The sequence below is a fragment of the Nomascus leucogenys genome, chromosome 8 (assembly GCF_006542625.1).
Source record: "Nomascus leucogenys isolate Asia chromosome 8, Asia_NLE_v1, whole genome shotgun sequence".
Taxonomy (NCBI): Eukaryota; Metazoa; Chordata; class Mammalia; order Primates; family Hylobatidae; genus Nomascus; species Nomascus leucogenys.
In genome coordinates, this window is record NC_044388.1 from 33,695,023 (window position 1) to 33,722,209 (window position 27,187).

General features: G+C 39.0%; 2 protein-coding genes across 18 annotated transcripts in view; one reads left to right on the forward strand and one right to left on the reverse strand.

Annotated features, from left to right (window-relative positions):
* The window catches only part of INTS9 (integrator complex subunit 9), a 124,051-nt gene extending 103,334 nt beyond the window's left edge, over positions 1-20,717 (reverse strand). Inside the window, exon 1 of one of the 2 annotated variants that reach the window (XM_003272923.4) lies at positions 20,444-20,717. In XM_003272923.4, coding sequence (XP_003272971.1) covers positions 20,444-20,452 — 9 coding nt within the window. In that variant the 5' untranslated portion in view covers positions 20,453-20,717. The remainder of the gene's footprint in view (positions 1-20,443) is intronic. The other variant, XM_030817035.1, reaches the window with a different exon arrangement.
* Positions 20,718-20,940: 223 nt separating this feature from the next.
* Positions 20,941-27,187, forward strand: part of HMBOX1 (homeobox containing 1) — a 187,079-nt gene continuing 180,832 nt past the window's right edge. For 9 of the 16 annotated variants that reach the window (XM_012508503.2, XM_030817051.1, XM_012508504.2 and 6 more), the window contains exon 1: positions 20,963-21,249. The gene's annotated coding sequence lies outside the window, so the exon portion shown is untranslated. Of the gene's footprint in view, positions 21,250-21,278; positions 21,591-21,868; positions 22,056-22,332; positions 22,362-27,187 lie in introns of those variants that run through there. The other 7 variants (XM_030817038.1, XM_030817043.1, XM_030817037.1 and 4 more) reach the window with 5 other exon arrangements.

Consider the following 27,187-nt stretch of genomic DNA (forward strand, 5'->3'; position numbering starts at 1 on the left):
GCAGGAGAATTGCTTGGACCCAGGAGGTGGAGGTTGCAGTGAGCGGAGATTGTGCCACTGGACTCCAGCCTAGGTGACAGAGTAAGACTCCGTCTACAAAAAAAATTAGCCAGGTGTGGTGGCATGTGCCTGTAATCCCAGCTACTTGGGAGGCTGAGATAGGAGAATCACTTGAACCTGGGAGGTGCAGGTTGCAGTGAGCTGAGATATATATAGGCTATGCAAACCAAATGACAGCCAGCCAACTTAATCTCACAAAAATCTTTAAAAGCAGTATGAAATACTGTGAACTTCCTAAAAAAAAATTAATTGAATTTTAGTGAACTGACTTTGGGTAACAAGTCTGGTTTTTTTTGCAAAAAAGAAACCATAGACTAAAACATCTATGTTCTTTTCTCTAGTCTTGTTTAAAGTAATTAAAATATGCGTAGTTATTATGCTATGGTGTTTATTAGGTATCGGGTACTCTGTAAGAACTTTATATTTTAACTCTTATAATCCTCCCAAGAATGCCATGAGGTAGGAATTATTTTCTCATTTTACAGATGAAAAAAATGAGGCATAGGAAGTATAAAACCTTCACATGATCCCAAAGTTCTAAGAAAATGTGCCAGGACTTGAACCTGGACAGTGAGCTCCGGAATCAGTACAGTTAGCCAACACAGCATACACACCGTGTTACACAGTATGAAAGGCATTGTCAGAGACCTAAAGACATATTATTTTTTGCAGAGGTGGTATACTCTAAAAGGCCTTATTTTGAACTGGTAAGAATGCAGATGAGTTTATAATCTGGTTCTGAACAAAGAGGATTAGTTAGCTGACTGATGCAATAAAGGTTCCAAGTAAATTAAATTATTAAATTGCCCTGCAATCCATCATAAGCAGTAATTTTCTTTGTTGGTTTTCCTTTCCATTCAAAAACAGTGAGAAGATTCTCTTACTGTAAAGTAGTTTTGCTGTTGAAACTGCCTTTAATTATCTGTACTGTAACCTATAACTTCTAGGCTGAATTGATGCCAATAGCTCTTTACTCTTGCTTGAGAGAACTGCACAGTCATAAAGAAACTGTTTTTTTTTAATAGGCAATAGTGTTAATGAAGTAAGTTGTAAATGACATCATCAATTTTCTCCGTTTTCTATTTAACCAACCCATGTATCACATCATCCAATATCTCATTTGACATCAGCATAAAGTACTAGTTCTAACTTTGCTGATACATTGATGTTAGCCTGAATGAATCCCTAAATTCTATGGGTCTCAAATATCTTCATCTGACAAATGAGGAGATTTAACTAGATTATTTTAAGCTTTCTTTTAACACAAAAATGTTGTTTCTCATTATTCCACCATTTCACTGGGTCAGTCAAAACTGCTCTTTTATATAACCTGTCACCAACACGTTTGTGACACTGTGCTCTTTATAATTGACTTTCTGGGCCGGATGTGGTGGCTCATGGCTGTAACCCCAGCACTTTGGGAGGCCAAGGCGGATCACCTCAGGCCAGGAGTTCAAGACCAGCCTGGCCAACATGGCGAAACCCCATCTCTACTAAAAATACAAAAATTAGCTGGGCGTGGTGGCATGTACCTTTAATCCCAGCTACTTGGGAGGCTGAGGCAGGAGAATAGCTTGAGGAGGTGGAGGTTGCAGTGAGCAGAGATCACACCATTGCACTCCATCCTGGGCTACAGATTGAGACTTCTCTCTCAAAAAAAAAAAAAAAAATTGACTTTCTGAAAATGTAAAAAACTATACAATGCACAAGCTGGAACTAATTTCAACATCATCTAAATGCTTCCTTTTAAAGAAATATTTTATTATTTTCTTTCAAAAAGTTTAAAATAGAGATGGGGTTTTGCCATGTTGCCCAGGCTGGTGTCAAACTTCTGGGCTCCAGTGAGTGATCCACCAGCCTTGGCCTCCCAAAATGCTGGGATTACAGGTCTGAGCCACCATGCCCAGCCTAAATGTTTCTTTTAGAGACAAGGAACCCTGTTCTTCCAGAGCTTGTAAACTTTTCTCTTCTTCAACACATCCAAGTATAAACATTCACTGCCATCAGTAAATGCAGCTCACTAGGAGACACTCCATGGCCTAACAGGGCATATAAGGTTCCCAGAGGGGCCGGGAGCATCCCTACCTTATATTACCCCATTCTGAGATGCTGGCTTCCACTGAGCCAAATTTGCCTAATTTGGAGGCAAATTACCCCTGCTAGGAATTTTGGGCCAGGCCCTCCAACAATCAGAGTTCTATAAATACATTTCAATTTTATTTGGTAATCTTTCACTTTCTTCCACTTTGTGTCTTGATTCCATCTCGCAGGAGAGCTGTTAAATGTGCCAATCATACTCACTGTCAAACTGACTACACAGCTGGATAAAAGAGAAGGATAATTTTCCACTTGTGCAGAAAATCTGTAGCATGCATGGTGAACACAGAAAAGCCACTTTCTGGTTGAAGAGTGGCTAGATATCACACACAGCTGAGTAACTGCCACTTACGGCTGCTCCCTCACACTCATCCTGTCCTCTACTTGGCTTTCCATGAAAATGAGACAAGCAGCAGAGGGTGGTCATAAAAAGCAAAATTTCCCCAACAGAAGTGCAGGAAGGGTGGAAATGTTGATAGTAAACCATTAAGGGCGAGGAAAGGAAAACAGGTAGGGGCTGCCTTCGGAACCAATATTGTTGGCTATCTGGAACCAGCACTTAATACACGTTAAGAAGTAATTACAGTTGATGAAAAAAAGTTCATGGAACTATATATGCGACTCTGTTTGTTACATATATATATGTATGTATAAAAGACTGTAAGCACACACAACAAACTGACTGAAGTAGTTACCACAGGGGCGAGTGGTTGATCATACTGGAACTCTCACTTTCTACTTAGATACTTCTGTATCCTTGACTACTACTTCTTTTAAACATTAACCAGCTTTTTTTTTAGAATCAGAAAAAAAGCTTTTTCCCTGTCTTTTTTTTTTGAATAAAGAGTCACTACCAGAGAAGTTCTATTGGCAACAAAGTTTTTAAGGACAATATAATTTATATAAATTGCTGAAAATGTGCAACAATGACAACTGGCAAAAAAGAAAAATGGTTAACAAAATGGTAAAACTTGTAAATGGCTAGAGGATCAGCATCAAGAAGGGAGACTTATTAGTATATGTTGGTTCAAGAGTAAGCTAAGAATTTATTCTAGCATGTTAGAAATATGCTTTTTTTTCTCTCTTCAAACCACATATAAATGCAATGGTTCAAGTTTCAAGGTTTAGACAAATCTGGACATCAAAATCAATCATAAAGAATAGAGCAGAAATACTAGGGAGTTCCTGGTCACAACTGTGAAGACAATCAGGAAGGGGTTCCTTAACTCAACAGACTTTCAGTGCAGACAAAAGTGTTTTATATTTAGGGGGAAGATGCCTGGTATAATACATTTCAGCAAGGACGAGAGCATGCCTAGTTTCAATCTTTGAACAAATATGCTTCTGTGTGGATCAAGAGTTGGGGGTGGGGAGAAGTTTACACCCCTTTAGTCACTTCAGATTTTCAAAGAAATGGATTTCCAAACAGCTTTTGATAAATTAAGTTTTTAAAGACAGTGAACATTTGTTAATCACTTACTTCATTCTGGGTTATTCACATGCATTTATGTAGGCACAAAAACCAGGCTGACTGGCTAAGTACTAGGGCCGAGAAAAGGCTTTTCAATGGAAAAACTTCTTACTAGTCACACCAGTAATAAGTTAGGAGTCAGCAAAGGAAAGAGCTTCCATTTGCCTCTACCATTTGGTAGAGACTTTGGGAGAGAATGGAAGCAGTAGCTTCTTTACTAATGTATGCTGATCCCATAGATTAGGCAGAAGGGAGAGCCATATAATGGAGGAACTAGTTAAATTTTGATTTTCAGTTTACCTTCGTCCATGATAAAATACTTCTTTGAAAATCTTTATTATGGAATCTGAGCAAGGAATTTCTAAAATTTTAGGGAAATATTTAATATAATTTTGGGGTAGGAGGGAACTTTTTTTTGAGACAGGGTCTCACTCTATTGTCCAGGCTGGAGTGCAGTGATGTGATTACGGCTCATCGCAGTCTCAACCTTCTGGGCTCAAGGAATCCTCCCACCTCAGCCTCCTGAGTAGCTGGGACTACAGATGCAAGCCATTATACCTGGCAAATTTTTGTATTTTTTGTGGAGATGAAGTCTCACTATGTTGCCCAGGCTGGTCCTGAACTCCTGGGCTCAAGTAATCTGTCCACCTCAGCCTTCCAAAATGTTGGGATTACAGGTGTGAGCCATCATGCCTGACCCAGGAAAGAACTTTTAAGGCATGATCCTAAAGCCATGATCCTGGGAGAAAATACTGATAGACTAGATTACTTATACTAAGGACTTTTCTATGAGAAAAACTACTTTGAATAAGGTAAAAGATTATCTGGGAAAATAGTATTTATAAAACCAAGACAAAAAATTGATATCCTTAATATACAAAGAGCTCTAACAAATGAGTAAGATTCCAACAGAAAAATGTGCAAAAAGCACAGTTAATTCATGAAATACAAATAAGTGAAAAAACATATGCAAAGATGTAACAGAAATGCAAAACAGAAACCCAGAAGAAATAAAAGTGTAATTTAAAACTATACTGAGATAAAATGCCCAGTCCATACATTGGCAAAGAAGCCAAAGATGAGGTTGTGGGGAAATGGAAACTCTCATTTACTCTATGGGTAAAAACGAAAGCAGTCCTAAAAGCAATATTGTATCAGAGTTTAAAATGTACATGTATAATCTTTGAACAAGAAATTCCACTTAGGAATTTACAATAAACAAATACAGTAACTAGATGGATGCAAAAAATCTAAACAGTATGTTTTCATCAGCACTGTGTGGGACAGTAGGGAATAAAAACCAAAATGTTCAACAGTAGAATATGTCCACACAATGTTATACTGTAAACATATTCAAAATCAACTATATAAATGTTCCAAATGAAAAAGCTTATGAGCATTGTCTCTCATTATCTATATGTCTCTTCTCCTTTTAAATTAGAATCCATGTCTCAGTTGTAATTATGGCCACCTGGGATAAAAACTATTTGCTAGACTTGACTGCAACTAGATGTAGCCATGTAAGAAAATGCTGGTCAGGAAGGTATAAATAGAAGTAGTGTACACAACTTTCTCAAAGTATCAGAGGGAGAGGACATGCCTTTCTTTGTCCCTTCCTCCTTCCTACTGGCTAGAATAGTGATATGATGGCCTCAGCTGGTAGTCATTTTGGATCACAAAGAGGAAGTCATGGATGTCATGTGGATGGTGGCGCTACAAGCTATCAGGAGAGCCTGGACCTGCCACACCAGCCTTGGACTATTTAACTCAGCATATCATTTACACAAGAGAGATGTAAACATTTATCCTGTTTAAGCCACCATTACTTCAGGCTTTCTGTCACTCAGAGCTGAATCTAATCCTAACTGGTGTACAGCTTTAGGGTGACTCACACAGAAGGTATCACTGCACACACCCATCCTAGCAGGTATACCATAATGACTGATTATTTGAGGTGGTAAGATTACAGGTGATTTTTATTTTTTTCTTTATACCTTTCAGGATTCAGAAGCATATTCTGAAAATTTTTTCTTACAGTAATACGTATTGATTCTGTAATAGTTATTTTTATTTTGAGAAAAGTTTTCTAAAAATGTGTTAAAAAAAAATAGAAGCTTTCTTTTACTTAGTTCCTTGAAAGAACTCTCATTAGTTTAGTCAGATTGATTTCTTTTGAAAAACAACTATATTGCCTGACAGTTTACCACTGAATCTCAGCAGCCTGCCAGGCACACAAATAGGTTTTACTAGGCTGAATTTCTTAAGGTTTCCTGAAGAACCCCACATAAAGATGGTAATTTATCTTTATGGATAGATTTTCCATAATGGATTTATGGATGAATTTATGGATGAAAGGCAGTTTGCCAGTCCTCTAACAAGTTGCTATTTGCAGACAGGTGACATAGTCAACAATTTCACCCTTTACAACTTTCAGGTCAACATAATGTTGAATTAAAGAAGCCAGACACAAATGAGACATAAGGTATAGTTCCATTTAAATGAAGTTCAAGAATAGGCAAATGTGAGACACAGTGATGTAAGTCAGAATAGTGGTTAACTGGAGGGAAAATTATTGACTGGGAAGGAAACAAAGTTGATGGAAACGTTCTGGATCTTAATTTTGATCATGAATACACGGATGCATATATAGGTAAAAATTCACCAAGCTGTATGTATGCTTGAAGTTTATGCTAGTTGAACTGAATGAAAAGTATACCTAAAACCAAACAAGCACCCTGAGGACGGCAACATACTTTCTAGTAATTTGTCTATACTCAACATGTTGATGTGACTGACAATACGTATTTATCAGTTCTGGAAGAAGAGGATCCCCCCTTCCCCCGGCCGACTATCTCATCCTCAACAGAGATGAAAGTCAAGGAATTCTTTAAGGTTTCTGTTCCCTCCTTATTCATATCTGGGCATTCTTCTCATACTATATCATCAACTGGTCCCACTGATTGTTGGGATGCCTTTTGCCCTCTGGTATATTTGTGAATTCTGTTACTGCTTCCAAGGTCTTCTGTAAAGTGCTAAAAAATATCTTTTCTCCTATGTAGGTAATTCTCACTTGGAATTTGCTTGATGCATTTGCTAAGCTCCCTAATTCTTCTTGTTTTGATTATATGTCACTTTCCTAAATATTTTCTGTAACTGCAATGAAGTCATACTTTTTGATTTCACATTCCAGTTTTTCTTAATTGTGTAAAATAAAGCTCTTTTAATTCCTTGGTCCCAGATTTCCAAAGGGAAAAAATTAAAGGCTCTACATGTTTAAAAATTCATACTTTAAACTTTTTTTTTTTTTTTTTGAGACGGAATTTCGCTCTGTCACCCAAGCTGGAGTGCAGTGGCACAATCTCAGCTCACTGCAAGCTCCTCTTCCCAGGTTCACGCCATTCCCCTGCCTCAGCCTCCTGAGTAGCTGAGACTACAGGCGCCCACCACCACGCCCGGCTAATTTTTTGTATTTTTTTTTAGTAGAGATGGGGTTTCACTGTGTTAGCCAGGATGGTCTCGATCTCCTGACCTCGTGATCCGCCCACCTCAGCTTCCCAAAGTGCTGGGATTACAGGCATGAGCCACTGCGCCCAGCCACTTTAAACTCTTAAACTTCTTTGAAACTTTTCCTGGAAAACAGAAAACCCCCATAATTCTTATTCTTTACTGTCCAAACCACTAAGTCTTGTAGTAAAACCCACCATGCTTTTGCTTCAATTTGCCTAACTTTCCCTTCTAAGACATTTATTAGGTCTGCCCCTGCCCCACTTATAGTGATCTGTTGTTCCAATCAAATGAAACTAATTTCATGAGTAGCTGTATTAGTCTGTTTTCACACTGCTGATAAAGACATACCTGAGACTGGGCAGTTTACAAAAGAAAGAGGACTTACAGTTCCACATGGCTGGGGAGGTCTCACAATCATTACGTAAGGCAAGGAGGAGCAAATCACATCTTACATGGATGTCAGCAGGCAAAGAGAGAGCTTGTGCAGGGAGATTCCCTTTTTTAAAACCATCAGATCTTGTGAGACACATTTGCTATCATGAGAACAACTCAGGAAAGACGCACCTCCATAATTCAACCATCTCCCACCAATCCCTCCCACAACACTTGGGGATTATGGGAGCTACAAGATGAAATTTGCATGGAGACACATCAGCCATATCAGTAGTTGATATTCTGAACTATCCAAATAGGAGGATGTCATCAGGGGGAAATGTATCCATTTTTGTACACAGTGCTACAGAGCACTACAAAGCAAAAAAATACATAATAAATTGTACACATACATCACTGGGGAAATGGAACTTCTCCAAATTATTTTTACTTTAACTGTTCCTTCTACTTGTAATAACACATTACACTCCTTCTTGAAAATATTTATCAAAGTACTTTTCAAGGTCAGTTCAGATTTTGCCTCTCCAGGGAACTGTGATTCTCCCATTGGAATTCATCTTTTTTTTTCTTTCAACTTTTAAGTTCAAGGGTACATGTATAGGATGTACAGGTTTGTTACATAGGTAAATGTGTGCCATCGTGGTTTGCTGCAAAAAATCAACCCATCACCTAGGTATTAAGCCCAGAATCCATTAGCTATTCTTCCTGATGCTCTCCCTCCCCCTACCCACCCCGATGAAATTAATCTTCTATAATCCTAATCTTACATAGGTCCCCACTGCCTGTATCAAAGGCTATCACCAAAACGTTATATTCTCAATCACATACATTGAATATACACAGTTTGTTCAATAGTGAGTTACTGATAGGTAGGATCTATGTCTTATTCATCTTTATGTCTCAGAGCACTGAGAATGTTTTGTACAAGATAGGCATTTAATAACATTTGTTCAATTGTATAGCCAAACAATGGATTTTTGTTATTGCTTCTCTTATCTGTTAGCTATAACTATCACACAGTCATCAACATAGTCATCAACAGTTTCCTCCTACTGGATACATAGCTTCAATCGAAAACCATTTAAAAATAAGCCACCACCTAGGGCTCTGAGCCCCTTTTTGTTTCTACAGAGATTTTTTTTGGGGGGGGTGTGTGGGTGGCCATTATGTTTATTTTAACAGATTGATTGTTTACATTTCTTGGGTTTATCAGGCCTATCTCTGAAGTACAGAGAAACTATTTCTGGCTGTTCTGTTTTCCAAGGAAACCTTGCAATTTTCTTTTAAGGTCATAGAAATCTATTACTCATTTCTTCCCTGTGTTTTGGCTAGGATCAAGTGTAGAAATCTATTACTTCTATGAGTCTGCTATGCACCACCTAAGACTTTAAGTTATAAAATCCATTGTTTACTCAAAAGTCTGGAAAGGGCTTACAAGATATAATTAACTGCCTAGGACACACAATAAAACACAAATACATTTTCTCTTTAGAAAAATAACTTATTGTTAGGCTATGTAAAAGAGTCTCACTTTACTAATGACTAGAAAATTAAGGAACAAGAAAGCAGCCAGCTACAGCATGTAAATTAAAATATATAAAAATTTCAAGCCAAAAATCAGTATCGCAGTGACGTTAAGTTTAAGAAGCATGCCCACTCTAATCAGAAATAGAACAGAGATGCGTACTACCAAAACTCCTATTCCAAATCATTCTGCACGTATAAGCCACTGCAATTACATCAGAGAAAGAAATGAAGTGTAAAAAAAAATCTGCAAAGTTATGCACTTGGAAAACCCATGAGAATCAACTGGAAAAGGTATTAAAAATTAAAATTCGACAAGGGGCCTGTGTAGTGAACACAAGAAATAAATAGCCTTCTTATATGAAAACCACACAGGAAAAGATTTCAGTTTCAGTAACAATCAAAAAGATAAAGTATTTAGATATAGATTTAACAAGAAATATCTAAAAGCTATATTAACAAAAGGTTTTAAAATGCTACAAAGAAACATTTAAAAAAAGAATTAAATAAAGGAAAAGACATGTCTTATTCTTAGACTCAATGATATAGTAAAAGAAATTAGTCAGTTCTCTCCTTAAATTTTATAAATTCAACCTGATCCCAATAAAAACACAAAAAGGATTTTACTGGGAACTAATAATTCTAAATTTATACAAAATGTAAAAATCTAAGTTTTATACAAAAAAATAAATGAGAGCAGCCTGGAAAACTCTGAGGCACAGGGCAATGAACAGGAACAAATACTATAAGATATTAAAATATACTCCAGAACTACATAGGGTAAAATAGTTTACTACTGGAATATTAATAGATCAAGAGGAAGAGAACTGAGCAGGAAACAGAAATACAAATGCTTTTATAAATATATAAAATATGCTCCACATTGCATACATAATGTGAGAAAAATCAAATTTAAAATATAATGACATATTTTTTCACTTTTCAGTGAGAAAAAAACAAGTTTGATCATTACCTTGTAGTGGTAAGCATTAGGATATGCTACTGGCAACTGCAATTTGATAAATCTCTATGGGAGCATTTTTGCAATAAACCTTAATAAAAAATGCATATACCCTTTGAACCATCAATTTCACCAGAAGAAATGTATGCTACAGATGTACTCCCTAAGAGGCTCAGAAAGGAGATAATCTGTAAAATGTGAGTTGTAATTGCAAGAGACTGGAAACAATGTTAATTGATAGAAGTTTGGTTAGATAAATTATGGTATATTTAAACAACAGAACACTATGCAACTGGTTTTTCTTTTAGCAACAGTATGAATGTATTTTTGAGATATATTGACACTAGTTTCATAATTATGTTTTAAATCAGCAACAAAAACCATGCCCTAAACCTTAATCGTGAATGATTTTTAAAATAGTTGGGGGAGGGTGTAGGTGGTGGAACAGTATCTTTCAGGCAAATATCCACAATTCTAAATGCTTCCTACAAGCAATGAAAATACAAAGTGTGTTAGAAATATTTTCTAAAAATATTTGAAAGCAGTATTGAAAATATTTCATTGTTCACAAGAAAAGTATCTTGAAACCAAAAGAACTGGGATCTTGTTAAATGCAGATTCTGTTCATTAGGTATAGGTATGCAGTCTTATAAAATGAGGTAGTTCTAGATATTTATATGAAATAATCTTAAAGACACATCTCTAACTTAAAAAAGAAAAATCAATATGCCAAACCAATGTGGATAATATCTCATCATTTTTGTAAAAAATAAAATAGGGATGAAAACTATATACATGTACGAAAATCCACAGAATATCTTCGAAAAATACAAAGGAAACTGATAACTGAGATTGCTCCTGGAAAGGAGGATAAAGAGTGAAAGAGTGGGAGGGAATCATTTAACTGTTTTTGTTTTTTGAAATAGGGTCTCACTCTGTTGCTCAGGCTGGAGTGCAGTGGAGCGATCATGGTTAACTGTAGCCTCGACCTCTTGGGCTCAAGTGGACCTCCTACCTCAGCCTCTTGAGTAGCTGGGACTACAGGTGTGTGCCACCACATCCAGCTAAAAAAAAAAAAAACTGTTTTTTTGTAGAGACAGGGTCTGACTGTGTTGCCCAGGCTGGACTCAAACTTGTGGGCTCAAATGGTCCTCCTGCCTTGGCCTCCCAAAGTGCTGGGATTATAGGTGTCAGCCACTGTGCCTGGCCATCACTGTTTTTTGTTTTGTTTTGTTTTGTTTTTTTTTTAAAAAAAAAACCTCTTATATAGTTTACTTAAAAAAAAATGTTGGGCCAGGCGCGGTGGCTCACGCCTATAATCCCAGCACTTTGCGAGGCCCCGAGGCGGCCAGGTAACTTGAGGTCAGGAGTTCGAGACCAGCCTGACCAACATGGAAAAACCCCGTCTCTACTAAAAATACAAAAATTAGCCAGGTGTGGTGGCAGGTACCTGTAGTACCAGCTATTCTGGAGGCTGAGGCATGAGAATCGCTTGAGCCCGGGAAGTGGAGGTTGCAGCCAGCCAAGATTGCCCACTGCACTCCGGCCTGGGTGACAGAGTGAGACTTCGTCTCAAAAAAAAAAAAAAAAAAAATTAAAGAGGAAATAATACTAATTCTTCATACACTCTTGTACAACATAGAGGAAGTACAAAGGAGGAGGAAACATTTTCCAACGCATTCTATGAGAACAATATTACCTGATACCAATGTCAAACAAAGATATCACAAGAGAACTGACCAATATCCTTGATGAATACATACACAAACATCCTCAACAAAATGTTAGCAAACCAAATCCAGCAACATATACAAAAGATTAAACACCATGATCAAGTGGAATTTGTTCCAGGAATGCAAGTCTGGTTTAACATTCAAAATTCAATTAAAGTAATATATTAATATAAAGACAAAAACCACATGATCACCTTGATAGATGAAGGAAAAGCATCTGACAAAATCCAAGACCCATTTACGATAAAAACACTCAACAAGCTGGATAGAAGGGAATATCACCAGCCTGATACAGGGCATCTATGAAAAACCTACAGTTCACATCATATTTAGGAGTGAACAACTGAATATTTTCTTCCTAAGACGAGGAACAAATCAATGATGCCTGCTTGTACTACCTCTATTCAACATTGTACTGGAGGGTCTAGCTAGTACAATCATGCAAGCAAAAGAAGTGAAAACATGGAGAAATTAGAAATGAAAACTTATATCCACACAGTCATAACAGCCAAAAAGCAGAAACGATTCAAATGTCCATCACCTGGTGCAGGAATAAACAAAATGCAGAGTACCCATAGAGGAAAATATTATTCAGCAAGAAAAAAGAAACAACCAATATATGCTACCACATGAACGAACTTCAGAAACATTACACCAAATGAAAGAAGATGTCTTAGCCACAAAAGACCCCATATCAAATGAGTTAATTTACATAAAATGACCAGAAAGGGCAAATCTACCAAGACAGAAATTAAATAGATTCGTGGCTGCCGAGGCCTGGAGGTAGTAACGGAGATCTTTTTGGAGTAATGGAAATGGGCTAAATCTGGATCGTGGTGAATGAGGCACAACTCTGAAATTTACTAAAAGTCACTGAATTTTGTTTTATATGCATGAATTTTACATGTTATATATTACACCTCAAAAAAGCTGTTTAAACAATGTAAAAAAGGTAACTATAATAGTATCATTTACATATTAAAACTACTGCTTTTTACCCATATTTCCACATGCTGGAAAAAAATAGAGGAAAGAAAACTTATAAAGCTAGAATATCTCATTATGCATGCCTTTATTTTAATGACATAGAAAAATGTAGACATATTGTATTTAGAAGAAGAGACTGATTAAGCCATAAATCTGAGAAATGGATTATGCAAGACATCTTATTATTCACCTCTCCCACCTCTTCATAAACATCAGTGATGAGAAATAAACTACCCTAAAGCCAAAAAAGGTGTTAGTTTTACAATACCTATTAAAGAATAGCTTTCTTGAACATCATTTGTCTGATTACCTATCTTTGAGAGCGCTAAAGTTCATTCAAATGTGCTTTTTTTTTTTTTTTTTTTTCTGAGACGGAGTCTCGCTCTGTCGCCCAGGCTGGAGTACAGTGGCGCGATCTCGGCTCACTGCAAGCTCCGCCTCCCGGGTTCACGCCATTCTCCTGCCTCGGCCTCTCCGAGTAGCTGGGACTACAGGCGCCCGCCACCACGCCCGGCTAATTTTTTTTGTATTTTTAGTAGAGACGGGGTTTCACCGTGGTCTCGATCTCCTGACCTCGTGATCCGCCCGCCTCAGCCTCCCAAAGTGGGATTACAAGCGTGAGCCACTGCGCCCGGCCTCAAATGTCGTTTCAATAAATTTAAACATTTTAAATCTTTGAGGCATTTCCTTCAAATTCACGATAAATCAGGGGCCATTTAAACCTGTTGTTTTTCTCACAGTAAAGTTCCCACCACACAGTTACTAGTCTTTATCACTGAGCAACTTGTGACTTTCAAGCCAGCGCCTTTCTCTTGCAGGGTCTTCTCTATTTCCCTTCCTGTCCTTTCTGTTCCTACTCTTGCCTTTTCTTGTGATCTCTGCAAATTTCTGGCATGTACCCCTTTCTTAGCCCTGCCTGATGTGTCAACTCCAGGCTTCCTCTCACTGGCCTTCCCTTTTCTGGGGAGTATAGGGGATTTCCTCTGCCATCTACCCACACTTCCCCAGCTGCCTCTCCAATCTGTCTGATCTCGTAGTACCATCATCTTATTCCTACATCTATGCACTGGCATTTCCAAAGCAACACCATAGATCTTTTACAAGTTTCCTTTTGAAGATTCTTCTGGCACCATATTTTTATCTGAAGAAATATGTTCCCCTTTCTGGTACATCTTCCCACGTCTGCAATCACTACTCCAGGGACATTTTACTAAACATGGATGAAGTCTATAGTAGACTGAGAGCATGTGAGGATAGATCAAAGAAGAAAGCTACATTCGGAAGACAAATAGTAAAAGTAAAGAAACAGCATCATTGGCAAGGGTAGGGAAAATGCATTCTCATTTACTACCTGTACAATGGAAAACTAGTGAGCAATTTGGCCTTATCTGTTAAAATTTTCAGAAAGTATATTATTGGATACAATTAAATACAGTTTTGACCATTACATGTAACAAAAATATTTGAGCCTGTGCCCAAGGGTATCTCTAATCAGGACATTCAATGTAATACTATTTGAACTGGACAGTAAACTCACTAGGCTTCACGTTCCATATAGGCTGGGGATAAATCTGTTTTGTTCACTGCAATATGCTTAGTATCTTGAGCAACGCCTGGTACAGAGGAGGTGTTCAGAAGGTTTGTTGAGTAAATACATGAATGATGGAGACCTGAGGGTTGGTTTATGCCTGGACCTCTGCTGGTGTTCAGCAAACCAGGAGTGTATTTTCCATGTGGAATGACTTGGTGGCCATGCTGCAACCTGGGCCCTTGTGAACTGTTAACTAAATATTGCTGAACATCAGAGCAAATGCCAGAGGGATATGAGTACTCAGAGCAAACCAGTCACAAAACAAATATGCTACTGTGGTACTGTGGTTATAGCAAGAGTAATGCTGTAATACTTCTATTAGTACAGTCTTCTGGCTTTGCTGATTGACCATAGGTAAGCCAGATTTTTTTTTTTTTTCAATTCAACTATTACTACCAAAAGTCTGTCATCAGTGTATCTTTTTTTGTTGTTGTTGTTGGAGACAGGGCCTTGTTCTGTCACTCAGGCTAGAGTGCAGTGGTGCAATCAGCTCATTGTAACCTCAAATCCCTGGGCTCAAGCAAACCTCTCACCTCAGCCTACTGAGTAGCTGGGACTATGGGCACAAGACACCAGGCCTAGCTAATTTTTAATTTTTTTTGTACAGACAGGGTCTCACTATGTTGCCCAGGTCTGGAACTCCTGGGCTCAAGTGATCCTCCTCCTCAGCTTCCTGAAGTGCTAGGATTACAGGTGTGAGCCACTGTGCTTGGCCCGATATATTTTTTTTGCCTTGTTAAGTATAAAAGATTTAATCTTCAGAATAATAATTTTGGACTCTGAAATGCCTAAGAGTAAAACATCCATCTTTATCACGAAGCATTACTGAGCAAGGTATGTAACTTAGCCTTATGTCACACGCAGCTTTTCAGAGTTTGAGGAAATCATGAAGGAAAAAACCTATTGAGGTTATGATAAAATATGACCTTTGAAAAGCTTGAAATGACATTACATCCTAAAGACACAGGAGGGCACTCTTATCAACCAGCAAAGAAAAACAGAAAAGACAGTGAAGTCAAGCTGACATTTTAACAATTTGTACTGCAATAGTTGAATCAAGCACCAGTAAAACGTTGAGGGCTTATAATTTATAGCCCGAGATTTCCTGTTTTCATGTACAACCTAGGAAGCCAACAGGATTCTACAACCATGTAAATTGGAGGAAGAATGCAACACTCTCAGATCCAAGGTGAGGATTAACCACGCCCCTTTCTAATGATTTCTTAAACTGACCTTGGGGCAGGATTTGCCCCTTTCAAGCAATTTTCTACATAATCTACAATTGCACTCGGTGTTTTACTTGTCTTCCACTGGGAGCAGTCCATGAATTCATTTCTTTGCTCCATCTGTTTTCCCAGAAGAAATGGCAAGTTAAAAGTTTGAGCCAGTAGAAATGAAACAGCATTTTGAACAAAGGAGCAAAGACCACTAAAGAATGTATTTCGTGGCCTTCTCAAGTTTTAAAATTTGTAAACACAACTACAGCATGTAATTTTCTCCTTCAAATTTAATAAGTATAGTATAACAAGCATTTAAATGACCTTCCTTTAAGACTTTTAACAAGCCGGCCTCTGCAGAGCGCCATGGATTCTGAGGCACTCAGGCCCCTCCCAAAGAAAGGATTAGCATTAATTTTAAAGTCACATTCAAATTTGTGTCTCAGCAAAATTATAAATAATTCCATGTCACAGGGGTCAAATGTAATGGTTAAAATGGAAAGCGTTAAAACTGTGAATGCCAAGGGTATACTGTGGTTGCATAATAAATCTTTGTTGACTGAATAAGCCAGAAAAGATTCTCTCCATCTCAGGTACCATCTGTAGGAAGTACAACACACAGGCTGCATTCTTGAACTGCTTTGGACTATTTTATTCGCTTGAATCTTCATCTATTTAAATGACTGGGTTCCTGGGCATGATGTTTCAAACTTAATTTCTGTCAATGTGCTCAGAATGTTTTGTTCCATGTTCTTTCGGTAAGGGCCTTTGTGAATTCCAGTTTCTATCCTTAGCTGAACTGGCTATCAGGGTACCCAATTAGGCTTAATCTATACAAATAACAGAACATGCTCTAAAATGTGCTAATTTAAAAGATAATATTTCTAATTTTCCTCTGCTTTCTAAAATGATTCTGGTTAACTGAAAATGCCAATGAGTTTTCTTCAGATAAATAAAGCTGCCTGAATATTGCATATTATAAATACAGAAAGCCACTGAAATCCTCTGAGTCGGTATCTAAGAAGGAGATATCCAAGTATTATGTTATAATGGCATCCATTGTTTTCCTGTGTGTGAAAAGCCACCAAGAGGGTGATGTGCAAAGTTAGGGAATTATAAATGGTATCACAGGAGCTAAATTTGGAATATAAAAAATACTAACTTCAGCCCCAAATTAGTATGCTCTGATATGGGGGCCTTTAGCTCATCAAGAAAGTTCCCAAACTTAAAAAAAATTTTTTTTAACCAATAACCTTAAAAACTTTTTTTTGTTTTTTGTTTTTGAGATAGGGTCTCATTTTGTCACCCAGGCTGGAATGCAGTGGTGCCATCACAGCTCACTCCAGCCTCGACCTCCTAGGCGCAAGTGATTCTCCTGCCTCAGCCCCCCAAGTAGCTGGGACTACAGGCACATGCCACGACGCTCCGCTAATTTTTGTATCTTTTGTAAAGACAGGTTTTGCCACGTTGCTCAGGCTGGTCTACAACTCCTGATCTCAAGCCATCTGCCTGCCTCTGCCTCCCAAAGTGCTAGGATTACAGTCATGAACCACTGCACCTGGCCTGAAGATCTTAATTGAACCACACTTGCATTTAAAGCTAATTTTTAAAAATAGCCTTGAATACATTTTCTGTATGCACTCTACCTTCTTTTTTTTTAAGAGATAACCTAGGCATGGTGCAGGGTGCTAGAGTTCTTACCCTCACTAAATAACAGGGAAACCTGGGTTTCAATCTTGGCTCTATCATTTTTAATCCATGCTAACTTTAAGCCACTTACTTCACCTGCCTGAAGCTCACATTTTTCGTCTGTAAAATGGGAATACTGTCACCTGGATCAAAGGATTAAATGGGAAACTATATAGCAAATACTTAGCACATTGCCTGGCACACAATAATTGCTTTATAAAAGGTAGCAATCATTCCTTTTTTACTTCAATGGTTACTGCTTATTGTAATCTCTTTAATTTCACCCTTTAATCTTTTCTCAAGGGTATCCATAGACCTTGATAAACCTTCAGAAATTATTTATCAATTATTTACACAGAATCTACATGGGGGAGGACAGACACAGGCCAATAATTACAAGTGCTACAAATAGGAAGTATGCCATCAAACATATAACAGGGGTACTTAATTCAAGGAGGCCCTGAAGAAGTGTTATTTAGACAGAGATCTGAAATATATGAAGAAATTAGCCAGGCAAAAAAGAGTGAGGCAGGAAATGGAACATATTCAACCAAGTTAAGTGTAGGAAGTTATCCTAACGGCAAAGAAAGATACTGAGAGGGTTTCATGGAACTCTGCAATTAAAACAACTTCCGGATGCAGAGGAAAGAATGAATTTGAGATGGTTAAGACTCAATGCAGGGAGACCAGATAAGGGGTCTTGTTGAATTCCAATTACAAAGACAGTATTCTAGTTGGACTGGAGAGAAATAGAACCTATTTAAGAAAGCTTCATTTAGGAAGTAGAATCAATAAGAGGTGGTCATAGATTGTGTGTGGGAAGGGTACTCTGGAAAGTGAATCTCAAAAATGAGAAAATGCTAAACAAAATGTATTTTTTGTTTCATAATTATAAATTTAAAACACAGCCTATTACATATTTCTTAAGCAGTACACAAAATTAAAACTTTTAGGCCACGGGAGGACTTATTCCAACCACTTGGGAGGCATGCCACACCAATAACTTACTGAGCAACAATGCTTTTAGTATGTTGATGGGAATTCTCAATTATATTTATCTATCAACTACCAAATAAATTTTAGTATGTAATACATAGTTGCAAAGTAAAGAGGGAGTATGAGTATCAATAGCATACTTCCTTTTCCTCTGAGACATCTTTGGTTCTTAATGGAAAAAATAATTTTCCACTTTTTTACTTTTTTCTTTTCCCCGGTTTCGTATTTCTAAATAAATTAAGCAGGAGGATTTTATGAGCAAATTAAAATATATGTAAAGTAAACCCTGGCTTTTTGATACCCTCACTAATGAGTTGTTATGGGAAAAACTATTTCACACTTCCCTGCCTTCTTAAACTGAACACACTAAATATAATTTGTTCTTTATTGAGAACACAGGGTCCATGCTTTAGCCAATAAGGTACCAAGCTCTTATGCTCCTATAAGCTGACCTCTTTCATGGAAGGCCCTGCCTTACTTATCCTTCTTATCAGTTCAAGAGCCACGTTTCCAAGAAGCTGTCCCCTGACCTCCCCAATCCTCTGTTCTCTGAATTCCCAAAACCCTGAACACACCTCTATTTTACTATGAACACAGTGAATTATAATTTCGGACCAGGCATGGTGGCTCATGCCTGTAATTCCAGCACTTTGGAAGGTCGAGGTGGGCAGATACCTTGAACCCAGGAGTTTGAGACCAGCCTGGGCAACATGGTAAAACCCCATCTCTACAAAAAAATAAGCAGGGTGCAATGGTGCGCGCCTGTATTCCCAGCTATATGGGGAGACTGACGCGAGAGGATCGCTTGAGCCCGAAAGGTGGAGGTGGCAGTGAGCTGAGAAGGCGCCACTGCACTCCAGTCTGGGCCCCACAAAGCCAGACCCTGTCTCTAAATAAATAAATAATAACTTTGGTTTACTTTTCTATCTTCTTCTTAGGTTGCATGCTTCTGTAGGGCAACGGCTATGACTTTTAATTCTGCACTATTAAATGTGTAACACACTGACCCAGGGGTAAGTTGCCATTCTCAAGGTTTAGTGACCCGCATCCTTCCCCTTATATAAACAGCTTTATACGGAGACAATTTCGGAATTGAATCCACTTTTAATACTTTCTCTGACTTCGCAGAAAACAGCTGGCTTTGCAGAGTATATGCCTGTAGCACAATGATTATCAAGATGAGGGTGGGTGGGTTGTGTGGTTTGGCAAAGCATGTTCAGATAATTACATAAATGGTAAAAAATAAACTTCTTTTTTTTTTTTTTTTTTGAGACAGAGTCTCGCTCTGTTGCCAGGCTGGAGTGCAGTGGCGCGATCTCGGCTTACTGCAACCTCCGCCTCCCGGGTTTAAGCGATTCTCCTGCCTCAAGTAAAGCTTGACAATAACTTGGCTGCACGAATATGGGTTTTAAAAGGTTGAGAAACAGTGTTTCACACCTGCCTTTCTACACTATGTTATTACTAATTGAATCGAGTTGGAATAAACTAGTTAGACTTGTGTGCACAATGAGTCAAATGGCTCAAATCAAAGGTCTGAGAACCCTCCATGAACCAGGTGCTTGAGCTGTGTGATGTTAAGACTTCAGGTATACTGGGCACGCTTCATTCGGCCTGGGCTCATGCAGTCCCTACAGTCTTAGAATGGAATACCATATAACACTTCTCTGCCCATCTAAATCCCATGCAGGGTTTAAGACTCAACTTCTCCACCCTCTGACCTCGTCCTGAATTCCAAGGGCAGTGAGGAGTCTATATAACAGGATATTTAATAAGTGATGACGTTCTGCCGAATGTTTTTTACTGTCTGCATAAATCTAGCCGGTCTCAACAACAGTAGGGAGACAGGATACTCAAGCGCCAATCGAATGCAAAGGGATTGTTAACAGCCTATTATAACCCTCACGTGGGAGCCAGGACGTCCAAACCTGGTTAACAGAGCCCACAGAGTTCATAGGCGAAGGACTGTGACAGAGTCAACGTCTTGTCTGAACAAAAAGACCCACCAACGAGCGAAAAAAGACCTCCTGGGAGGGATGGGGGGGAGAGGAATTCAAACCTTCCCAACAACAAAAAGCAGCTTTCCTTAGCCCACTCCACTTTCCAGCTCAATAACTGCTACCCCTCCTGTGCGACGATTCCCTGCCCAACGTAGGAAAAAAAGAGGTCCAAAAGGTTATAGCATCACCTTTGCCCTCTGACCTAGGAGCGAAGACTCACCAGTTTCATAATGGACTTTTGGTGGTTCAATAGCAGTCACTGAACTCCTCAAACCCAGGAAGCGTCTTCCGGTGCAATCTCCGCCACCTGCCAGCCGAGAGCATCGCGGGACTTGCAGTCTTTCTTCCTCACGTCCCTTCCAGGGGAATAATGGGAAATGTAGTCTCCCCTCCAGGCATCATGGGAACTGTGGTCGCCTTTCATTTTCCTCCCTTTCCTCTCCGAACGCCTCCTTCCGTCAGCTCAAATTCATCCCAGCCGCCAATGCATCCTCCCTCTCCACTCCAGCATGATATCATGTCCCCCTTACGGGCCTGGGGCCCATGGTATTCTGGGATGTGTAGTCCCAACGGCTCCGACTCCCCTTTCCCCTCCTCCCAAAGCGAAGGCGGATGGGCACGCGGCTTGCCGGGAGTTGTAGTTCCCTTGGGCCTCTAGGCGCCGGGCTCCCCAATTTTACTCAGGGGAGGCAGGAACTACAACTCCCAGGGACGCCCGGCGGCAGCAGGTGGGAGCGGGGCTGTTGATATCAATATGGCGGTTGTCAGCCAGACAAAGACAGTCAGTCTGATGTGATTGAGACAAGGGAGGTTTTTCAGGGGGAGACTGGGAGATAGGGGCCTCCCCTCCCCCTTCTCCTCTTCCTGCGCCGGCCTCAACCCCTCCCCAGTCCCCTCCCGAAGGGCGCCCCACGCGGAAGACACCCCTCCCCCTCCCGCTTTCCCTCCTCCCTATCTCAGCCCTTCGTACTGGGACGTTGGGGAGGGGGCTGTGCCGGGCGGAGAGAACTCAGCGAGGATTCTGAGGTGAGTCGAGCGGTTTTTAAGCCGGACTACCTCAAGTCTCTTTCCTCACTTCTTTCTCTTCACTTAAAACAATTTTTTTTGGAGGGGTTTTGGGGAGGAAGTGAGCGGACGCTGGGGATGGGTCTCGTTAGCGGCCGGATTGAGAGGAGGGAGGAAGCAGGGGGCTTCCGAGCGGGTGACCCAGACGCGGGCTGTGGGGTGGGGCAGTTCGTGGGGCCGGTCCTGGAAAGGCGTAGACTGCCCCCCAACTCTTCTGGTTTCCTCTACTATGAGCGGAAGGTTTGAATCCTGGAGGTGGGGTCTCCGGTGTGGAGTTCGGGAAACTGTGAGGTGATTTGCAGGTGTGTTGGTTTGTTTGGGGTGTGTAAGTGTGTTTAAACTGTGTGACGTGTACTCGTGTGCTCTGCTCATCTTGGAGCGGTGTCTGTAGATGGGAAGTTAGACAGCGCGAGTCCTCGCTCGCTCTGGGCCTGGGCTGAGGGGCGGGCGTGAGGTCCTGGTGCTGGGCGTTTGGGCTGGCGACGTCGTGCGAGGCAGCCGGGCTCAGCAACTCGCTTGTGTCCCGTCGCCCGCTCACACTCCGCCACTCGCCTCCGTCCCCTCCCCTGGACGAATCTCCACCCCAAACTCCAGCCACGAGAACTGTAGAGATGGTGTGATGTGGAGATGGATTTTTTGCATCCTCAAGTCGGTAGATAAGTGGGAAAGGAAAAGTGTTTCTTAATATTTTATTCCGGAACCGTGTTTTGGTTACACTATTGGGGCTACTTTGAAAGGCGTCCTCCACCCACCTTCACCCCGAAAGAGTAGGTAGAGGTATCTTGTCTTCGTGTGAATTAGATGAATAATTGCTGAAGATTCGGGGGGCCTGGGGTGGGGGTCGGGAGTGCTGGATTGTGTACGCGTCTGTGTGTGTGTCTACTAAAGAGACGGAATGTCTGTTGTGTATCTGGAGATAGGGCGACTTATTTTCGTAGTAGGAGGAACTGTTGGAAATTATTTGCGGGAGAGGGGGTGCGCTGAAAGGCGCTGCTTGTATTTTTCTTCTACTCCACCCTGTTCTGTCTTGCATTTGCCTGAAAGCTGGTGGAATGGAAGTGAAGAAGCATTGGGTGAGTAAAGGAAAGAATGCAGTTGGCATTAAAGATAACACTATGTAAAGTTGAATGGTATAAAGTGATTACTGTTTTTATTTACGCTGAAGCTTAAAAAAAGTCACCCATGTATCATATAGGGTAGAGTGATGTGACTAGCTCATTTCTCTGGGATCCTGCAGGTATAGAAACCTCTGACTTCCCTCTTCCTTCCTTCTATCCTTCCTTCCTTCCTTCCTTCCTTCCTTCCTTCCTAAGTCCTTCCTTCCTTCCTTCCTTCCTTCCTAAGTCCTTCCTTCCTTTCTTAGCTTAGTACAACATTCATTTCTCTTTCTGTTGGACATAATACCGCCTATGTCTTTTTATTTAGTTTGTGCTAATATGGTTGTGCTTTTTGTGGTTTTACCATAAAGTGCATCGTTAAATACATTTATTATTTTGCATTTATGCCGCAGGTAATTATCACATCAGGATTGCAGTGCTTTGCATTAAACTTATTTTAAAATTGTGCAATTAAGTTGCTTGATCTAGCTGAATTATGTTTCTAAGTCAAAGTTGGGAAATTTGAATTCTAAATTTTTTTTCAAATTTCAATTAGAGTTAAAAAGGCAAGGATTGCAACATCTCTTATTTCTCACAGTTTTTAATATTTAATAACACTAGGAGAATTTAAGATCACATATTTTGTACTTCCTTATGAAGTTCTTCAGTAATCCTTATGTGACAATTTTTTTAGAGTAACGGATTTTTAAAATAAAGAAATTGGCATAATTTCTATTTCGACTGTTGAGAATTGAATATATTCCCCAAACTTATCAATTCTTGAATCTGCCACTTATCACCAGTAAGGGACCTTTCGATTCTATGATAACTGAAAACCACATTGATAGAGTGTGTAATTTTATGGTATGTCCTCTAACCATTTTTTTGAAATTTTTGCTGTTGGTCATTCACACAGATAAGGGGGACTGAAAGAGTGAGGTAGCATGTATATTTCAATTGACCTGAATAGAAAAAAAAATGTGATTTCTAAATCTCAGATGTAGAATATACAATATGTTGACTCAAAACTAAGCCATTAGTTTGTGATAGACCAGGATTTTCAGAATCATTTGTTTTAAGCTTGTATCTTAACTTGAAACACTACTTTGCAAAAACCAGAGAAAAATCCTACATAACTACTTAACGGAGTGTTTTGTTTTATTTTTCTGAAGCATAATAGTCGTGGAGTTTTTTTTTAATGTTTAATAATTATTTTAGAAGTAAAAAACCAACATGTTTATTAATATTTTAAATTGGAAAAACACGAGTGTTTTTTCTTCCATCCACCCTTACCTCAAAATTTCTTTTTGTTTTGTCTATAGAAGCGCAAAGTTATTTACTTGAAAAAGCATTCATTAAACTTTTTCTGGCTACTAGTGGGATCAAAATCATTACATGTAAACCAAATATATTCCCAGCATTCGTTGGGGGTGATTCTGTTGCATTTTAAGTACTGGGCATTAAAATGATGTAAAGCCTTTACTGCAGGTTAAAGCATAAAACATTCTCAGCATGTGGGAGTCATAGTTTACGAATAAAGTAGAAAACCAGGGCATGGGTGCTTGTCCAGCTTAAAATTTCATCCTGTAACTGTGAAAGACACATTTATTTTAATGTGATTGCTTCTAAAGATGTTGCCTGTATTACGGGAAGTTGAAAATCTAAGCTGCTTTTAACTAATCTGTTGCTAGTTTAGTGTACTGCATTTAGTGAACACTATTTATGGTCACAAATATGCATCAAGGAAAGGAGCCTTTAGCTGGAAGTTGAATGCCTTTAGTGGGGCTTCGTTTTCACTGCTGTACAAACAGATTTCAGTCTTCTAGCCCAAATCCTCAGTTAAAACATCGCTAATAGAAACTTAATAGCTCAGTGTTGGTAAGTTACAAAATATGTGGCAACAAATCTGTCATTGTTACATCATTTAAAAAATAGAAGCAACCAGCTTATGGCAATTTTTGTGGCAAGTGTTGATTGGAATTCTATTGCTTGTTTCATAGATATTGAATACATTGGGAATATTTAGGCTTAATTTGTGCATTTTGAGTCTCCTGTACACTGTATTCAGTACATCCCACATTTAGGGCTCCCATGCCATTTACTTCTGTTAATTTCATTGTAGCTCTTGCTTCTCTTATTTTTCTATACAGCTCTTTAAACCTGAATTATTTCTCTTGGGAATTAGGTATTTATGTAGAATGTTGTCATAAGTGAAAGTTGGCGTATCACTCAACTTTTTAAATACATGAACATTTATAGATAAACCGAATAGTGCTCATTGAAAATGTGTTGGTTTTGTTTGTTTTGTGAACCTGATTTATTTAGTTCTTTGGCTTCTGGAATTAATTTTGTAGCTCACTTTGCTATTCTTTGGCTAGATTTTTCGGTTAACAGTTGGCTTTTACTTCCCATTTTAGTAGAACTGTAATTTATTAAAACGTTGTGAATGAAAAGCATGGCTTGTCTAGAGTGTCATATATGTACACCCACAATGCACTCACACATAAAATACCTTTATGTTTATTTATTTATGAAATTGGTGTATATCTATCAGACATGCCTCCCGTAAGAATCTGAGCCACAAATAGCAGGAGACCTTGAACTTTGACTGAAGCTAGAAACCAAAGAATAACCAGTATATGTTGTCTACATTATAGAAGCTAAGGAGATTTTCATTATCATTCGAAACCATTATTTTCACAGATTTTGTTAAAATACAGTTCTCTGAAAATGGAAGCTATTGATATTGAAAGTTTTCTCAAAATATTACTAAGACGTAGCATGGATTCCTAGGTGCAGCTAATTCCTCCACATTGCCCTTACTGGATTTAGGGCCCATCATAGGTGCAGAGTAAAGATTTTTCCATGGGATTATTTGATGTAAAACTTATAGTTGCAGTGTATTCAAACATAATCCAGTGCTTTAGATAATTCGTTTTCCTTGACCTTAGATGAAACAAGTTGGAAATTTACTATAACATTGTTTTGGATACTTTCCAAGAGCGTTTAGCTCCTAGAAGGGCCCTGGCTTTAGCATGGTTTTTACCCTTATAGTGGTAATAAAGTTGAAGTTACATTAAGGTTTTCCAGTGATTATTATAATCTTAATGCAGTATTTGACAGATTCTTATGCTATAGTGTTTTTTTAACATTTGCAAAAAAAAAAGGTAACAATAGTCTGATTTTAGTTTTGAAGCGATCAATTATTTTAACTTTTTCACCCTTAAAATGGGTGACACTAGACTCCTTCCTGTTAAGTTGTAAAATGATTCTAATCCAGTCAAAGGGCACTTAGGTTTTTCTTAAATTTAGAGTGTGGATTGTGATAAAAAATGTTTACTAAATTCCACATGCTGAATATATATTCTCTCTGGCTGCTTCTTTGTTTATCTTATGTCCAGAGATGATCCACATGGTGGTGTATTGAAAATATTAGTAGCCTCATTACTGTATACATATTAAATAGTGTGGAGTTGCCAAGTGGCAGTAACTTTAATTTGTATCTAGTCACAATTTTTATAGCAAGAAAGTGAAATGCTGTGGGTACTGCTGAAACAGGGATGACTTAAGACTGAATTGATCTGCTTTAAGATTTTGATAATATAGGCCAGGCGTGGTGGCTCATGCCTGTCATCCCAACACTTTGGGAAGCTGAGGCGGGCGGATCACCTAAGGTCAGGAATTCAAGACCAGTCTGGCCAACATGGCAAAACCTTGTCTCTACTAAAAAGACAAAAATTAGCTGGCTATGGTGGTGCATGCCTGTAATCCCAGCTACTCGGGAGGCTGAGGCAGGAGAATCGCTTGAACCTGGGAGGTGGAGGTTGTAGTGAGCTGAGATTGCGCCACTGCACTCCAGCCTGGGCAACAGAGTGAGACTCAGTCTCAAAAAAAAAAAAAGGATTTTGATAATGTAATAGTATTGTTAAAACATGAAGTCCTTGAAGTCCTTGGCTTGTGTGTAGTCAGTCAAGCCTTGAAATTGGAATGAAGTTCTCACTCTTCATCCAGTCGTGAAGTCGAGTTGGTTTTGTATTTTGTATACATTTCTTTCTGTTAATGTTCTCTTACTTCATGCCTTCATCATTTCTGGTTTATTGCATCGGTCTCTTAACTAATCTTGTTTGAAGTTTTTTTCATTGGTCATTCTAAACTCCTAGTTGGAGTTACCTTGCCAAAATAAAATGTGAATTTGATTGTCAACCATACTTTGCCTGTAATCCTTTAGTGGCTCCTCAGACTTTGACATAAATAAAAAATTGAGAGTCATACCACCTGTGTCCAAATCCTGGTTTTTGCCAGTTACTAGCTATGTGACCTTGGGCAAATCATTTAAAATGTCTACCTCAGCTTCCCCATCAATAGACTGGGGATAAAAATAGTACCTACTTCATAGGATTATTGTGAGCCCTTGAAGTGCTGGCAAGTCCTTAGGGTGCTTTTGGCATATTATAGTTTACAGGAAGCTGCAGAAATAGAGAGGGCACTGTACCTTTTACCCAGTTTCCCCTATTGGTTACATCCTACATAACTTTAATACAACATTAAAACCAGGAAATTGACATCAGTACAATGTGTGTGTATAGTTCGATGCCATTTTATCACAGGTGTGTAGATTGCATAACAACCACCAAAATCAAGGTACAGAACTGTTACTGCAAAGATTGAATGATTCTCCTCTTCTTCATAAGTTCTGTTGTTTTGTCAATATAGCTAAGGAGAAAGATACCAATTATTGGAGCAGTAATTTCACTCTTTTGCCTTATGTAATACAGTCATGTAGTACATAATGATGTTTCAGT